The 17,535-nt window shown below is 40.2% G+C and overlaps 1 protein-coding gene and 1 pseudogene across 1 annotated transcript in view; one reads left to right on the top strand and one right to left on the bottom strand.

Annotated features, from left to right (window-relative positions):
- The window catches only part of SLC25A32 (solute carrier family 25 member 32), a 50,585-nt gene that overhangs the window by 3,890 nt on the left and 29,160 nt on the right, over positions 1–17,535 (bottom strand). The window contains exons 2-6 of the mRNA XM_007119042.4: positions 9,466–9,616; positions 7,517–7,602; positions 6,088–6,248; positions 5,598–5,711; positions 5,130–5,275 (exon numbers count right to left, since the gene is read on the bottom strand). Coding sequence (XP_007119104.1) covers positions 5,130–5,275; positions 5,598–5,711; positions 6,088–6,248; positions 7,517–7,602; positions 9,466–9,616 — 658 coding nt within the window. The remainder of the gene's footprint in view (positions 1–5,129; positions 5,276–5,597; positions 5,712–6,087; positions 6,249–7,516; positions 7,603–9,465; positions 9,617–17,535) is intronic.
- On the top strand, positions 14,596–16,369 carry LOC102978797 (HMG domain-containing protein 4-like; annotated as a pseudogene).

Here is a 17,535-nt window from a genome sequence, read left to right as displayed (position 1 = left end):
TTCATTTGCAAATATTTTCTCCCATTCCGAAGGTTGTCTTTTCGTCTTGTTTATGGTTTCCTTTGCTGTGCAAAAGTTTTAAGTTTCATTAGGTCCCATTTGTTTATTTTGTTTCTATTTTCATTACTCTAGGTGGTGGGTCATAAAAGATCTTGCTGTGATTTATGTCAGAGTGTTTTTCCTATGTTTTCCTCTAAGAGTTTTATAATGTCTGGTCTTACATTTAGGTTTTTAATCCATTTTGATTTTTTTTTTGTGTGTGGTATTCGGGAGTGCTCTAATTTCATTCTTTTACATGTAGCTGTCCAGTTTTCCCAGCACCACTTACTGAAGAGGCTGTCTTTTCTCCACTGTATATTCTTGCCTCCTTTGTCATAGATTAGGTGACCATAGGTGCGTGGGTTTATCTCTGTGCTTTCTATCCTGTTCCATTGATCTATATTTCTGTTTTTGTGCCAGTACCATACTGTCTTGATTACTGTAGCTTTGTAGTATAGTATGAAGTCAGGGAGCCTGATTCCTCCAGCTCTGTTTTTCTTTCTCAAGATTGCTTTGGCTATTAGGGGTCTTTTGTGTTTCAATACAAACTGTAAAACTTTGTGTTCTAATTCTGTGAAAAATGCCATTGGTAGTTTGATAGGGATTGCACTGAATCTGTAGATTGCTTTGGGTAGTATAGTCATTTTCACAATGTTGATTTTTCCAGTCCAAGAACATGGTATATCTCTCCATCTGTTTGTATCACCTTTGATTTCTTTCATTATTGTCTTTTTTTTTAAGACTGTTTGGAATTTATTCTCTTAAATAAGAACGGTAACATTTGTTAAAACAAAATTAAAAGTACAACACCTTAGTTTCACAGTAACGGAAAAACAAAGTTACACAATTAAATAAAAACTCACAGAGAAACACACCAAAACTCACAACAGCACAGGTTAAAAACAAAGGCAAATGCAAGGCTTCATGGCAGGAAGCCTGGAGGTGGACAGGCGCACCATTCCTGGCACAGCTCTGGCATCTGTACCACGCCTGCAGGCCCGCCTGCCGCCCTCCACCCCAAGCTTAACGGACCAGGAAAAGTGGGGTGCAGAATCCCTTAATTCACTGGTCAGGCCTTCAAGGCCATGCTGAGGCCCCTTTCTGGAGAGACTAAGGATTCCACTGTCCTACAGACATACTAAACACCAAGAGACAGCAGGGAGCTGTGGTAACAGACCTGGGGGTGGGAGGAGGGGCCAAACACAGGCCTGAAAGCAAAGCGGTCCCCTGGGGTTCCTGAGCAAGAGCCCTGCTCCCCTGGTTTGTCTAAGTCACCTTTCTGGGGTTGGGAGTGTGCACTGCTCACTTTCTGAGACACTTGCCCCTGCAGTCCCCACCTCCCCCAGGGTGCCTGGCTACTCTGCTCTCTCCAAAGCCCGACCGGAACACTAAGCCAGGTCAGTGGCACAGTCCCCAATGTAAGCCAGAACCAAGGAACAAGAAGCTTGGGGAAAAACTTCACTAGTATTGTTATTATTATTTCGGGCACAATACAAAAACGTGTACTTGTATATATGAAACTAAACCAGTGCAAACATATGTGTGTATATATATAAATGTTCACACAACACCATCTACTTTGACTCTTGGGGTAGGGTTGGGGAGGGAAGCTGGATTCGGAATTCTCTTTGCTTTTCTAATAGGCTTTCCAGAAATGCCTATAAGAGAAGAGGGCTTGGGAAGCAGTGGGAAGATCTTGTAACTTCCTCCTGATGGCAGGAACTCAGGATCGTACCGCGTGGCTATTCTAACTGGTGTGAGAAACGCCTACATTTCCTAATGGCTCATTCAGCATCCAAACTATGGAACCCAAAGGTGACCATGCAAGTGACCACGGGCATGCACCAGCCACAGTGAGGCAGCCTTTTATGCTAAGATCATCTTTCCATAAGATGACAGACAATGAAGCCTTTCTCCCATCCCATGTCTGTGACCTGTACTGGAAGCAATGCTCTTCTGTTCCCTATGATACCCCAAGCCGGTACAGTTCAGTTTCGGTTACCCACTATGTGAGGTGTAAAGGGGATTCCTCTGGATGAAAAAAGGATCTAAAAACCTTCAACCGAGGGTCTTGTATTCAATGGGAAAACATCCCACTGGGGGTTTTCTTTCTCTGCCTGTTGTTATCCAAATGTTTCCTCAAGTCAGGGAAGGTACGATGAGGCCAGGGTAAGAAAATCTGTGCCAGGTCCACTGACCTGAAGCAGAAATATAAGAAGCTTTTGAAACAAAGCATTTACTGATTTTGAGAACAGAAAAGAGGGTTTCTACATTAAAAGATGCTAAACCAGGCAGCAGCTGTAGGCCAGGTTGCCAGAGACAGATGATGCTGGACTAGATTCTAACTCGCGGGTTGTGTTTGTGTTTTTGGAAACAGCAGTCATTTTGGTGTAAGAGGAGAAGAACATAAGGGAAAAGAGGGAAATGCCCATCAATGTCTTAGTTTTCTGAGTACAGGTCTTTTTGTCTCCTTAGGTAGGTTAATTTCTAGGTATTTTATTCTTTTTGTTGCAATGGTAAATGGGATTGTTTCCTTAATTTCTCTTTCTGATCTTCGTTAGTGTATAGGAATTCAAGCGATTTCTGTGCATTAATTTTGTATCTTCCAACTTTACCAGATTCATTGATTAGCTCTAGTAGTTTTCTGGTGGCATCTTTAGGATTCTCTATGTATAGTATCATGTCATCTGCAAACAGTGACAGTTTTACTCGTTCTTTTCCAATTTGTATTCCTTTTATTTCTTTTTCTTCTCTGATTCCGTGGCTAGGACTTCCAATACTATGTTGAATAATAGTGGTGAGAGTGGACATCCTTGTCCTGTTCCTGATCGTAGAGGAAATGCTTTCAGTTTTAAAACATTGAGAATGATGTTTGCTGTGGGTTTGTTGTATATGGCCTTTATTATGTTGAGGTAGGTTCCCTCCATGCCCACTTTCTGGAGAGTTTTTAAATCATAAATGGGTGTTGAATTTTGTCAGAAGCTTTTTCTGCATCTATTGAGATGATCATATGGTTTCTACTCTTTAATTTGTTAATATGGTGTATCACAATGACTTGCCGATATTGAAAAATCCTTGCATCCCTGGGGTAAATCCCACTTGATCATGGTGTATGATCCTGTTAATGTATTGTTGGATTTGAATTGCTAGTATTTCTGCATCTATGTTCATCAGTGATATTGGTCTGTAATTTTCTTTTTTTGTGATATCTTTGTCTGGTTTTGGGATCAGGGTGATGGTGGCCTCATTGAACGAGTTTGGGAGTGTTCCTCCCTCTGCAATTTTTTGGAAGAGTTTGAGATGGATAGGTGTTAGCTCTTCTCTAAATGTTTGACAGAATTCACCTGTGAAGCCATCTGGTCCTGGGCTTTTGTTTGTTGGAAGATTTTTAATCACAGTTTCAGTTTCATTACTTGTGATTGATCTGTTTATATTTTCTAATTCTTCCTAGTTCAGTCTTGGAAAGTTGTACCTTTCCAAGAAGTTGTCCATTTCTTCCAGGTTGTCCATTTTATTGGCATAGAGTTACTTGTAATAGTTTCTTATGACGCTTTGTATTTCTGCGGTGTCCATTGTAACTTCTCCTTTTTCATTTCTAATTTTATTGATTTGAATCCTCTCCCTTTTTTTCTTGATGAGCCTGGCTAAAGGTTTATCAATTTTGTTTATCTTCTCAAAGAACCAACCTTTAGTTATATTGATCTTTGCTATTGCTTTCTACATTCTTGGAAGATTTTTAATCACAGTTTCAGTTTCATTACTTGTGATTGATCTGTTTATATTTTCTAATTCTTCCTAGTTCAGTCTTGGAAAGTTGTACCTTTCCAAGAAGTTGTCCATTTCTTCCAGGTTGTCCATTTTATTGGCATAGAGTTACTTGTAATAGTTTCTTATGACGCTTTGTATTTCTGCGGTGTCCATTGTAACTTCTCCTTTTTCATTTCTAATTTTATTGATTTGAATCCTCTCCCTTTTTTTCTTGATGAGCCTGGCTAAAGGTTTATCAATTTTGTTTATCTTCTCAAAGAACCAACCTTTAGTTATATTGATCTTTGCTATTGCTTTCTACATTCCTATTTCATTTGTTTCTGCTCTGATCTTTATGATTTCTTTCCTTCTACTAATTGGGTTTTCTTTGTTCTTTTTCTAGTTGCTTTGGGCATAAGGTTAGATTGAGATTTTTCTTGTTTCTTGAGGTGAGACTGAATTGCTATAAACTTCCCTCTTAGAACTGCTTTTGCTGTGTCCCACAGGTTTTGGGTCGTCGTGTTTTTGTTATTTGTTTCTAGGTATTTTAAAATTTCCTCTTTGATTTCTTCAGTGATCTCTTGGTTATTTAGCAGCGCACTGTTTAGCTTCCATGTGTTTTTTACAGTTTTTTTTTTTACTATAATTGATTTCTAATTTCACAGCATTGTGGTTGGAAAAGATGCTTGATACAACTTTAATTTTCTTAAATTTTCCGAGGCTTGATTTGTGACACGAGATGTGATCTATCCTGGAGTGTTCCATGTGCACTTGAGAAGAAAGTATATTCTTCTGCTTTCAGATGGAATGTCCTATAAATATCAATTAACTCTATCTGGTCTATCCTGTCATTTAAAGCTTGTGTTTCCTTATTTATTTTCCTCTCATCCCCTTAGGTGTCTGTGGTCCCCCCACCAGTGCCTGGTAGGTATCCTAGTTGTGAGGAGTCACGAACTCTGTGTCCTCCTAGTCTGCCATCTTGACTCTGCCCCCGCCTTGGGGCCTTAATTCTATTAAACTAGGTTTTTTATGACTTTCTATGTTCAATGCCATTCAAATATTTTATAACACCTAAATTTTAATTAATTTGTCAAGGTATTTTCACACATCTCATTTGATTTTTATAAACAACTCTGTCAACCTAGATATTCAAATTTTATAAATGAAGAAGTCGAGGCTCATGGTTTTCTATGGAGTAAATGGGATATGGGGAGGAAGGGTCCATCAGCCATGTTTTCACCACAGACACTGGTCTTTGCTATAAAACTAATGATGTCAACTGGATGGTTTAAGATTTACAAGGTACTTCCTAAGAGCCATTTTGATATATCACATACTCTTACCTCCATGTCTTTGTGATTACATCCAATACACCATTGTAAAACATGTGTTGATCCTGCAGACGAGCTCTTACAACTTGATATGGATATGTTGCTGCCACAGCAAATATTTTGGATAATGCTGCAACTGTTATATATTCTACTGTGCTCTAAAATGACAACAGAAAACATTTGTTTTTCTTTAGGTAGGGTTTCTTTAAAAATATAGAAGTAAAATTTACATAGGGAAACCAACACTGAAGTGGATCCACAAGTGAAAAATACTGTTTCCCCTCTTGAAACAAGGTCTGTGCAATGGGGTTCTATTTTTTACAGTTGTGTGCCATTATCCTGTATTTAACTATAAATTAAATTAGTGGCAGAATCGGTACTTATCATCATAGCAATACTACCAAAGTAAACGTGACAAAATTTCCATCTATTAAATGCCCATAAAAATAAATACCGGTGCTTTTTCAAGTATCACCTTACCAACTGTGCTTCTGGTAATCTATTGGTATGTTGGTTGTATTTCAATTTCAACAATTCATATGCCATAAACTGAAGGGCACCATGTGATGTTCCAAACAGCCCAGGAATAAACCCCTAGAAAGGAACAAGTGAAGAAAAAAAAACCAAAAAAAGCTAAACTAAGCGAGTTTCCAAGGGACCACAGCTTCCGGGGAGGGGAGTAAGGAATGAGTGACCTCATTGTGTGACTTAGAGAAATGGTTACTCAACAAAGTTTTATTTTAGACAGTCCTTCTCATACCCACCAGTGTCATGATGATACTTCTTATGGTAATGAGGATAAACAGTTTAAAGTACAATTTCAATACAGATTTCGGTTGTCATTAAATTGTTCCTTGCCTAAGTCTGGTTTCTTTTCAGGACTGAGTACAGGTCATTCAGAACTCAGACAATAGAGCCAAGGGAAATTACAACTGTCAGCTATTAAAATATATTGATAATAATTCATTACCTTATACAATCCACGCACACCTTCATACTTATATATTTTCAAAAGTGTATCAAACATTCCTTTATATTGCCGCTGTGAGGCATTAACAACACCATCGTACTGTAACATAAGGCGAGTTTTTGTTACCCATAATGGGTTGGTAATGCAGAGGGTCATGGCTCCTGAAATCAGATTTAAATAATATTACTCAGCATACAGGTACTTTCTCACTTCTGACAAGCTGAATTAAGCACAGTCCATTTATATAAAGAATGGGGCTGTACCTGCAACAGCAAGGTGTGGTCCCTGAGGCACAGACCTAGGGTTAATGGGTAGACATAGTTTTTGGTGGTCTTAAAAAGTTCCCCATGTGGTTAGTGAGAAATAAATTTAAAAGGTGATGAAAATGTGAAACACTTTCCCTTTGAGGTGTGAGGGTAGCAAAGATGTCCTGGCTCCTAAGCAAAGTGGCCTAGTGTGGAGAACAGACCGAGGTCCTGGGAAGCAGATGCTGATAGGAGATACATATACTTAGGAGGAGGACACAGTACAACCCAGAGGGGCTGAAGATTAGGGGAAAAGGACCAGCAATCCAACATCTCAATCATCTGTGCATGTACACATGTATACCCACCCCAACTTTATCACACTCTTCCTCAAACCAACTCAAAGTAGCCACGACACCTCAAAAATTAACTATGTAATATCAAAAGAAATATTTACATTCTTTACAGAGAGTGAAGATTTTGTTTAAAAAAATTCAAATGGTTAAGTTTCTCATTTGCCAAGTTTCCTAAGTAGTCTTTTATTCAACAAGTATTTATGGAGTCCTATTGTGAGTCAGGTCTCTGCTAGCAGCTAGGTATTCAAAATGAGCAAGATAATTCTTGCCTTAAAAAACAATCAGTAAACATTAAGAAACAAAGGTGGGGAATTCCCTGGCGGTCCAGTGGATTCAGCACTTTCTCTGCTGAGGACCTGGGTTCAATCCCTGGTTGGGAAACTAAGATCCCACAAGCCGTGCAGCACAGCCAAAAAGAAAAAAAAAAAAAACCATCAAGGTATCAAAGTAGGAGTTAAAAGACTTATGAGTCCTACTTTGTTTTTCCTTCGAATATTATACATACATGAGGCAATTAAACAAGACTATTAAATTATTTAATTTGAAAACTGAAATCATATTTTAATGGAAGAAATGCTATACCAAATCATCTTAAATCATCAGAGAGTCATAATCTTTGTAAATATTATACCCTTCGTGACAAGTAAAATTCTTGAAATCTATCCAGAGTAATCCATCAGAATACTTGCCTTCTAAGAAATTTCATGTGATAACTGATTAGTATAGTTAGATGAGCATATTTAAACTCAGGTGTTCATAGGAAAAAAGGCAAATAAAGAACAAAAGTGAAAATCAAGTTGGAGTTTTATATTTCACACACTACCTTACCAGCTTCAGCAGCTGAGATGAGATATTCTGTTGCCTCTAACCTTTCAGCTCTTCCTTCCGTCTTATATGATTTGATGGCATTGTAACTAAAAGAATTAAACATGAACAGTTGGATAAATATTTGAATGGGTGACATAAAGCAGTAAATTCTATTTTAAAGTGTGGGTAACTTAAAAATACCTCAAAAGTAGAAGTCAATGCGTAATCCAACTACAAAACAAGACCTTTTTCAAATAATGGATTTACTGGAAATGGTTTACTGTAAGACTATACCATCTCTCCCCCAAATATGTAGGCTGGCAATACATATTTAAAATATTTTCATCACATGTTCAACCATTAATAAAAACAGCAAACAGGAAAACTGGAAGGGGGAGGGTGTACTGGTGCAGCAATTGGGCAGACAAAAAAAGGGCAGCTAACTGTTACATTCAGATACTGTGGTTGGCAATTCTGATACATAAAACACTCCACGGATCCCACCTAACAGATTAACAAGGACCATAGTGGCACACAAGAAATCATAACAAAAGATAACACAAACAGTATCATGAGAGATTCAGGAACTATTAACGGAGATCAGAGAAGGCTTTATGTAGGAGGCAACACTGAGCCAGGTATGGAGAGACAGGTGCAGTTTCAATAGGGAAACACAAGCATGAGCAAAAGTTATAGGGGTGGATGGGAAGACAGGGCAAACTGAGCTACATTTGAGTGGCACACTGACATTTACACTTTATTTGGCAGAAAACAGCCACAAAATGCTTCTGAGTAAGGGAGTTAAATCACCTTTTCTGTCAAACTCCAATTTCCACTTTCCTCCAGGAAGAAGACTTCAACTAAATAAATCTTCCCAAACTTGACCAATCCATTCTATCATAAAACAAGTATACTGTTTTATGATAATTTCAACACATAAACCTTACATGGCTTGCCCTTAGAAACTCTCTTTAAAGAACCCACACAGCTCTGAAATTATTAATATAATGAATTTTATACATACGGTTTCACCCATCTAGGAATGTCTTACAACTGAAAATAGGAAAAATATTTAAACAATATTAAGGCTGATTTTTATTTTGATTTCACTTAGGAAATATTTTAAGGTTGGTTTGTATACTGCCATAAGATTATGAGAGATCAAGTAAAATGTAAGACACAAAAGAGATGAAGGCAAATATACCAGGTATTGATGTTTTCCTGAAAATGCCATGTATCAAAACAAAAGCCTCCCCATTCATGGATTCAGTTTCAGATATCAGAGGCAAGCTCAGAGCAGCATGCACTCCTCCACTGCAGTGTGATAATACTTTGTTTCCATGCCCTTGTACACTCAACAACTTGAATATGGCTACCACAGGTGCTTTCTGTGGCTTCTTCAGTAAGCATCCAATAGCAGTTATTACAAACGGTGATGATACCCGACAGTGAAGGACTGAGGAAACGAATGAGCTACAAAGATGAAGGAGCAGGTCAAATAGGAGGTAAGAAAGAACATGCCTCAGACTCTTTCAGTCATGCACCGAGTGGCCAGTGGCCAAAGCCACTGGCTTTGGCTTTGGCTTTCTGTTCCCATAGGGCTATCCTGTGATACATGTTCTTATGAGGACTCCAAGATCTGTCCTCTTCTGCTTTTCCAACTTCTTTATGAATCAATGTATTTTGGGAAGCCACCTTCCTGAATCCATCTCACAGAAATGGCTTCTGGAAGAGTGTTTCTCCATCTCATCCTTTTACCTTCTTATTAATAACATTTTTCCAGACTAAATGCCTCTGATAATAGCTTACAGAGAATGAGACTAATACGCCATTTTGCTCTTTCTAGCCCTTCCAATTCAGAGAAACTGATTAAATGACTCACCTTGCTTCACCAACTGATTTTTTAAAAAATCATTAAAAACATAAATTCCTTTTTATTTACTACTGTAAAATCTCCCAGACCTACTCACAAGAAAAAGTAGAGTCCCCAGGATAAGCCTGCACCCCACACATTTGGGGTTACTCCTTGGTAAAGTCCCCGTAGTCCATCAAGTTTCCAAATGGTGGTCAGGCAATGCAAAACTCCTTTATATTTCGGTCTCAGTTCCAATCCATCACTCACTGCAGTAAAGAATACACAGAGTTAGGTGGGAGCAAAGTTCTAGCTCTGAATTATATATAAACATATAGATATCACACAATCAATCACAGAAAGGAGGTAAATTCAAAAGAAAAAATTTTTTGGTAGATACAATTATTTTCCAGGATTTGATATTTTTTAATTAATAAATTCATATATTTATCTAAGTTTTAAGTGTGTAGTATACCCTCAATAAAAACTTGGATAAAGATGTGAGGAGCGATAAGAAAGCAAATGTAGAGAATGGGATAAACTTTCCTGGAAATTCTCTTGCCACAGTCCCCACCCACACACACACACACACCCACCCCCCCCACACAGAAATCAGAATAGAAAGTAGAAAATCCCATCCATTGTTTTCTTACTCTCAAAAGTTCTAAATTAATAAAACAGGGTAAAACAAAAACTGATACTACACACATTCTATGTTACTTAAATAAGGAGAATTCAAACCTGTTTTGGAAGTTTAAAAGATAATGCTTATTTTAAATAACTTTTATTTCATGAAAGATTCCACAAACCATAAGAGATTGAAAAAAATTTGTAGTATAGGGTTAATATATCTAATTTACAAAAAGGATTCACAAATCAATAAGAATATGACAAACAGCCTCTAAAAAACTTATGGGCAAATTACATAAACTGTCAATTCACAGAAAATTACTATGTGTAATTACACATAGTAATTTTCTGTGGATGGAACAGAAATGGAACAGAATGGAGAGCCCAGAAATAAACCCACCCACTTATGGTCAATTAATCTATGACAAAGGAGGTAAGAATATACAATGGAGAAAAGACAGTCCCTTCAGTAAGTGTGCTGGGAAAACCAGACAGTTACATGTAAAAGAATGAAATTAGAACATTCTCTAACACCATATACAAAACTAAACTCAAAATGGATTAAAGAACTAAATGTAATACCAGATACCATAAAACTCCTAAAGGAAAACATAGGCAGAACACTCTGACATAAATTGTAGCAACATTTTTTTGAATCTGTCTCTTAAAACAAAGGAAATAAAAGCAAAAACAAACAAATGGGACCTAATTAAACGTAAAAGCTTTTGCACAGCAAAGGAAACCATCGATGAAACGAAAAGACAACCTACCAAATGCGAGAAAATATTTGCAAATGATATGACCGATAAGCAGTGAATATCCAACATGTATAAACAGCTCCTATAACTCAACATCAAAAAAACAAACAACCCTTGGGCTTCCCTGGTGGCGCAGTGGTTGCGCGTCTGCCTGCCGATGCAGGGGAACCGGGTTCGCGCCCTGGTCTGGGAGGGTCCCACATGCCACGGGGCGGCTGGGCGCGAGAGCCAAGGGGGGCTGGGTGCTGAAACATGGGCTGCAGCGAACAAACTGGGGGAGAGGACTGGGGTTGGCTGTGCAGAGACTGCCCAAAGGGACTGAAGTGTGGTCTGGGCCACAACAGGGTGTGTGTAGGGTGCAGCCCAGATCTGCCATAAAAGCCCCACTGTTCACACACACACACACACACACACACACACACACACACAAAGTGAGGGGTGGGGCCCCGCCATAGCAGCTTCATTCTCAGTGTGCTCACAGCAGGTGCGGCTCTGCTTCTAGGAGCTCTGGGAGTGCGCAAGTGCCCACACGCAGAGATGAGGCTAAAATCTGAGCAGATCCCCCGTGCTGGAGACTTCAGAAGCGGGGCTGAAATCTGAGCCATGTCCCAGCAGCTGTGTGGATTTACGCTGCTGGAGCTCTGAAAGTGTAGTGCCTGTGGGACGTTGGGGCATATTATTGGCACTGGAGCATGTCTGGTGTTAGCACTGGTGGGCTTTGTGGGCACCTGCATGCGGAGGTGGGGCTGGGGTCTGGGCTGATTCCATAGCTCCCAAGGGCGGATCCCTGTGCTGGACTTCAGTGGCTCTGTGCTGGCGGCATTGTGAGCACAACACCTGAGGGACATCCTGGCCAACTGCCTGCATTCCCAAGGCTGAGGGCAGTGCCAACAACACTGTACTTTGTGGGCTCACACAGGTGACACCACAGAGTGCATTTCCTGGTGGACAGCTCCTGAGGAGGAATACTCAGCAGCTCCTGTCCCAGCAGGAGCAATCCAGTCCCACCTACCTCACACTGTAGCTTAGAATCGAATATGGGGGCCTCTACTCCAACAACTGGGGAGCAGACCCTGCCCCTGACAGGACTGTGACAACCACAGAGCAAACATGAGGTCCCGTTCATGATCCAGTGCAGGCTCTGGTTACCACAACAACCATCACACCCCCTCTCAAGGGGATAACAGCCAGCACACACTGAGAAAAGAAGCAGCAGGCATCCATACTGAAAACAGCCCTTGCACCAAAAATATTAGACTCACGCAGGCTACACAGGGACACTGTCACATAAAAACAGCCTTTCAAGACCACAGTAGATAAATGTTTTTCCTAAACTCATAGTCAGAGAAATATAAATAAAATGAAGAAACAGAGAAACCACTCGCAACTAAAAGATCAAGAGACTTCCCCTGAAAGAACAAGCAATGAAATAGCCCTTGCCGGTCTACTAGACCCTGACTTCAAAAAGGAGGTAATAAAAATACTGAAGGAATTAAGAAAGGATACCAACAGAAATGCAGGTTACTGTAAAAATGACAAAGAAACTATAAAGAAGAGCCAATTAAAATTAGAAAACTCATTTGCCAAGAAGAAAGCTGAACTAAAAGCAATAAATAGCAAACTGAATAATGCAAAAAACAAATAAGTGATCTGGAAGACAGAATAATGAAAATCGCCCAATCAGAACAAAAGACAGAAAGACACATGAAAACAATATATGAGACCTATGGGATAATTAAAAGCATGGCAACCTATGCATAATAGGGATCCCAGAAGGAGAAGAAAGAGAAAAGGTGATCAAAAATGTATTTGAAGAAATTATGGCTGAAAACTTCCCAAACCTAAAGAAGGAAACAGATATCCAGGTACAGGAAGCACAGATGGTCCCAAACAAGATGAACCCAAACAGACCTACACCAAGACATATTATAATTAAAACAGTAAAAGTTAAAGATAAAGAGAGGATTCTAAAGGTAGGAAGAGAAAAAACGTTGATTACAAGGGAACTCCTGTAAGGCTATCAGCTGATTTTTCTACAGAAATGCTGCAGGCCAGAAGGGAATGGCAAGATATATTCAAAGTCTTGAAAGGGAAAAACGTGCAACCTAGGATACTCTACCCAGTGGGATTATTGTTTAAAATAGAAGAAGAGATAAACAATTTCTCAGACAAGCAAAAACTAAAAGAATACAGCAATACTAAACCTATGCTAAAAGAAATATTGAAAGGTCTTCTCTAAATAGAAAGCAAGAATCTATAGGAAAGAGAATCACAATTGGAAAGTAAATCATTTAAATAAGATAAATGTTTTTTGTGAAAGCAATTATAACTATAAACAGATAAACATGAAGATGTAAAAGAGGCCATCAAAATCATAAAATGTGGGGAAGGGGAGTAAGAAAACATAGATTTCTTTTTTTTTAAGAATGTGTTTGAACTTATATGACTATGAGTCTAAAGCAGGTATATAGTAATGGGTTAATGTACTTGAAAACCAGGGTAACCACAAATCAAAAACACAACAGATTCACAAAAACCAAAAAGAACTCGTGCATAATTTTTAAAAAACCATCAAACCAAAAAAGTAGAAAGAAAAGGAAACAGAGAAGAAATACAAAATCAACTGGAAAACAAGGTTTAAAATTGGAATAAATCCCTATCTATCAATATTTACCTTAAAAGTCCATGAACTAAATGCTCAAATCAAAAGACAGAGTGGCAGATTGGATTAAAAAAACAAGAGCCTCCAATATACTGCCCACTTTAGAGCAAAGTACACACATACATTGAAAGTGAGGGGATAGGGACTTCCCTGGTGGCGCAGTGGTTAAGAATCTGCCTGCCAATGCATGGGACATGGGTTCGATCCCTGGTCCGGGAAGATCTCGCATGTCGCGGAGCAACTAAACCCATGCACCACAACTACTGAGCCCATGCTCCACAACTGCTGAAGCCTGCGCGCCTAGAGCCCGTGCTCTGCAACAAGAGAAGCCACTGTAATGAGAAGCCCATGCACCACAACAAAGAGTAGCCTCCACTTGCCACAACTAGAGAAAGCCTGCACGCAGCAACAAAGACCTGACACAGCCAAAGAAAAAAAAGAGATGGGATAGAAAAAGATATTCATGCATATGGAAATGACAAGAACAGGGTAGGAATACTCATATCAGACAAAATAGACTTTAAGACAAAGGCCACAAAGAAAGATAAAGAAGAACAGTATATAATGATAAAAGCATCAGTACAAGAAGAGGATATTACACTCAATATATATGCAACCAATATGATCACCTAAATACATAAAACAAATACTAACAAAGAGAGAAATTGCTGGGAATACAATAACAGTAGGAAACTTTAACACCCCACTGACGTCAATGGACAGATCTTCCAAATAGAAAATCAACAAGGCAACAGAGATACTAAATGATACAATAGAACAGGTAGACTTGATATTTTCAGGACATTATATGCAAAAAAAACCCCCAGAATACACATTCTTTTCAAGCATGTGTATTTCAGAATACATATGGAACATTCCTTAGGATACACCACATATGAGGACACAAAACAAGCCTCAACAAATTTAAGAGGATAGAAATTATTTCGACTGAGGCTCCCCGGCCGCTTGTGCTTTTCGCTCCTTCTGCAAGATGGCGGCAGTCAGCGCACTGAGGCAGGATCCGGGCGAGCCTAGTGAAGATTGCTTTGATGGTGATCACAGCTTTGAGGACATAGGGCTAACTGCTGGCCGAAGCCAACAAGAAAAGAAACGTTCTTACAAAGATTTTTTAAGGGAAGAAGAAGAAATCACTGCTCAGGTCAGGAATTCTTCCAAGAAGAGGTTAAAGGACAGTGAACTTTACTTCTTGGGGATGGACAAGCACAAGAAGAGGAAGCACTCCTCTGATGATTACTACTATGGAGGACAGTGATTCTTGTTCTGAGTGCCGATAAACCAGGGTGAAGGAGGAAAGAGGTGGAGGGCTGGTATTTTGGAGGATTCAGCATAGAAGAACAGTCATTTGTGATACACCAGGTATTTCATCTTTGGAATCATCACAGAAGAAAAAGAAAAAGTCCAGACCGCAATCTGCTGATACAGCTATGGACCTGTTGAAAGGGATCACTTCCCCTCTGGCAAAAGGCACCAAGCCCCCCAAAAAGACAGGAGAAAAGTCCTCCAGTTCTTCAAGCCATTCAGAGGGTAAAAAGGAACACAACAGGAAGAAAGTCAGCGGAAGCAGTGGGGACCTGTCCCTGGAGGATGGTGGTTCCCACAAATCCAAAAAAATGAAACTGCTCTATGTGAACACTGAGACACTGACCCTTTGGGAGCCTGATGCGTTAAAGATGAAACTTATTCTCTCACCAAAGGAGAAGGGAAGCAGCTCAGTTGATGAGGAGTCTTTTCAATACCCCTCTCAACAAGCAACTTTGAAAAAATCCTCTAAGAAGTCAGCTTGAGATGAGCAAGGTGCTTTACTCCTAGGACACGAGTTACGGAGCTTTCTGAAAACAGCCTGGAGGAAGCACAAGTCATTCTCAGATTCACGTTCATCTCCTGGCCCTGAAGGCTATGGGTCTGATGCCTCCCAGTTCCCAGAATCCCACAGTGCTAACCTTGATCTTTCAGGGCTTGAACCTATTCTAGTAGAATCAGGCTCCTCCTCTGGCGGGGAGCTGGAGGCTGGGGAGTTAGTGATTGATGATTCTTACCAGGGAATCTAGAAGAAAAAGAAGTCAAAGAAGAGCAAAAAGAAGGACAAGGAGAAGCATAAAGAGAAGCGACACTCCAAGTCCAAGAGAAGGTCGGGACTTCCTGCTGCATCAGTGGGAGAGGTTCCAGCGCCGCCTGGCCCTCCGCCCAGCATCCCGTACACTGGAGCAGCCGCCCCTCCCCCACCGTTTCCTGGCCTCCACACACATAGGCACAGTGAGGAAAAAAAAGAGAGGAGAAGGACAAAGAGAGAGACAGAGGAGAAAAGCCAAAAAAGAAGAACATGTCGGCCTACCAGGTGATCTTTAAGGAGTATCGTGTAACCATTGTGGCTGACCATCCAGGCATAGATTTTGGGGAACTGAGTAAAAAACTGGCTGAGGTGTGGAAGCAATTGCCAGAGAAGGACAAACTGATTTGGAAGCAAAAACCTCAGCATCTGCAACACAAACAGAACAAAGCAGAAGCTACAACTGTGAAAAGAAAAGCATCCAGCTCAGAAGGTTCCATGAAAGTGAAAGCTTCCTCTGCAGGAGTACTGTCTCCCCAAAGAAATCCCCACCCACCAACATGCTATTATTACCCCCCTCGCCAGACAAAGCCCCGGAGACAGAGCCTGTCGACGTGGCCGCCAGCTGTTGGGAGAGCCCCTGAGCCTCACTGGACACCACCTGCAGGAAACCGAGAGCATGGTGGCTGTGTCTGGCAGTTTGTCAGTGCTTCTGGATTCCATCATCTGTGTGCTTGGCCTCTTGGTGTGTGTGACCAGACACTACCTGAGTTGAATGGCTGTCCCAAGCAGGTCTTGTCAAACACACTAGACCACATTGCTTACATCATGCCTGGACCGTGACAGCAAAGACTCCTGGGACAGAAACCTTATCTTGCCTGTTGCTGGCCTGTGTATATGTGACTGTTCCAGATCCCTTCACTGGCCTCTGGCTGTAGGCTTTAAATTTTTATATATATGCATAATGTGTATATATATGTATATATAATGTATAATATATACATAGGGCTGCAACTACTTTGCTTTTAATAATTTTATGAAATGGCAAAGGTTTAGCCAAGAGGAAACCCTGGCATGAATATGGGCTTGGGATTATTTCTTCTACTGTGGTGGATAAATATGCCTTAAAAATCAATGTAACTTGGGGGCTGGGGGCTTGTTCTGGATGTCAAGTGCATCGCTTTAAGGTCAGCCAAAATGTGATTTTTTTCCAAACTCAATTGTACCTCCAGACTCATCACTGACCATTTGCCTTACCTGTCTTACAGTCTGAAATGCAATGGGAAAGATTATGGGAAGACGTCAGTTAACTGGAAGTACAAAACTTTTCAACTTGAAGTGACCTAGGTAGGAGGTGATAACATCATTCCCATCTGAAAGTTGTTGCGATGGCTTAAGTGAACTTTAGTAGGGGTGTTCATTCCAATTCCTGCTCTACCAGTGTCCATGTCTCAAAACTTATTGTAATCATTGGTACCACTGGCAGCCTCAGTCGGAGCCAAGGAGATTTGTGAGCCCTGGAGAGGGTAAGGCCGTCAATGCCACCCGCTGAATGGACTATATTGTGAGCTGACCCACAGCATTTGGTCTGCAGAGCTAAGAGTTGGTATCTTCCATCGGCAGCGTCAGCTTAGCTCACAGTTCTGCTGCTTAGCTGCTTGGCACGTGTGGAAGGTGAGCTTTGACCAGCCTGATTCCTGGGTTCATCTCATTGGCTCCCCTGCTGGGCAGATACACAGGGTTCTGCATTCCACACTTAAGCAAATTGTGAAAAAAGTACTCTATTCTCATGTAGGTTTGTTTATGTGTGTGTGTTTTAATTATGTGTATTTAACTCTTTAAACTCTCTTAGATTTTAATTTATCCTGTAAATTTCTGTATATATAATTTAAAAACAAGAGCCTCCACCAGCAACAGCATGTGGTAGATACAGATTTGTCATTTCTTCCTCCCCTCCTTCCTCTGGTCTCCTCTGCAAACTCCAAATCATCTACACTTTCAGGTACTGTGCCTCGAAAAGGAATCATATTGGGATTCCAGTTCTTTACAACTGAACAATGTCAAGAAACT

This window comes from Physeter macrocephalus, chromosome 15 (genome assembly GCF_002837175.3).
Source record: "Physeter macrocephalus isolate SW-GA chromosome 15, ASM283717v5, whole genome shotgun sequence".
Lineage (NCBI taxonomy): Eukaryota > Metazoa > Chordata > Mammalia > Artiodactyla > Physeteridae > Physeter > Physeter macrocephalus.
The sequence above is the reverse complement of the archived record's forward strand: the minus strand, read 5'-3'. Positions and strand labels throughout refer to the sequence as shown.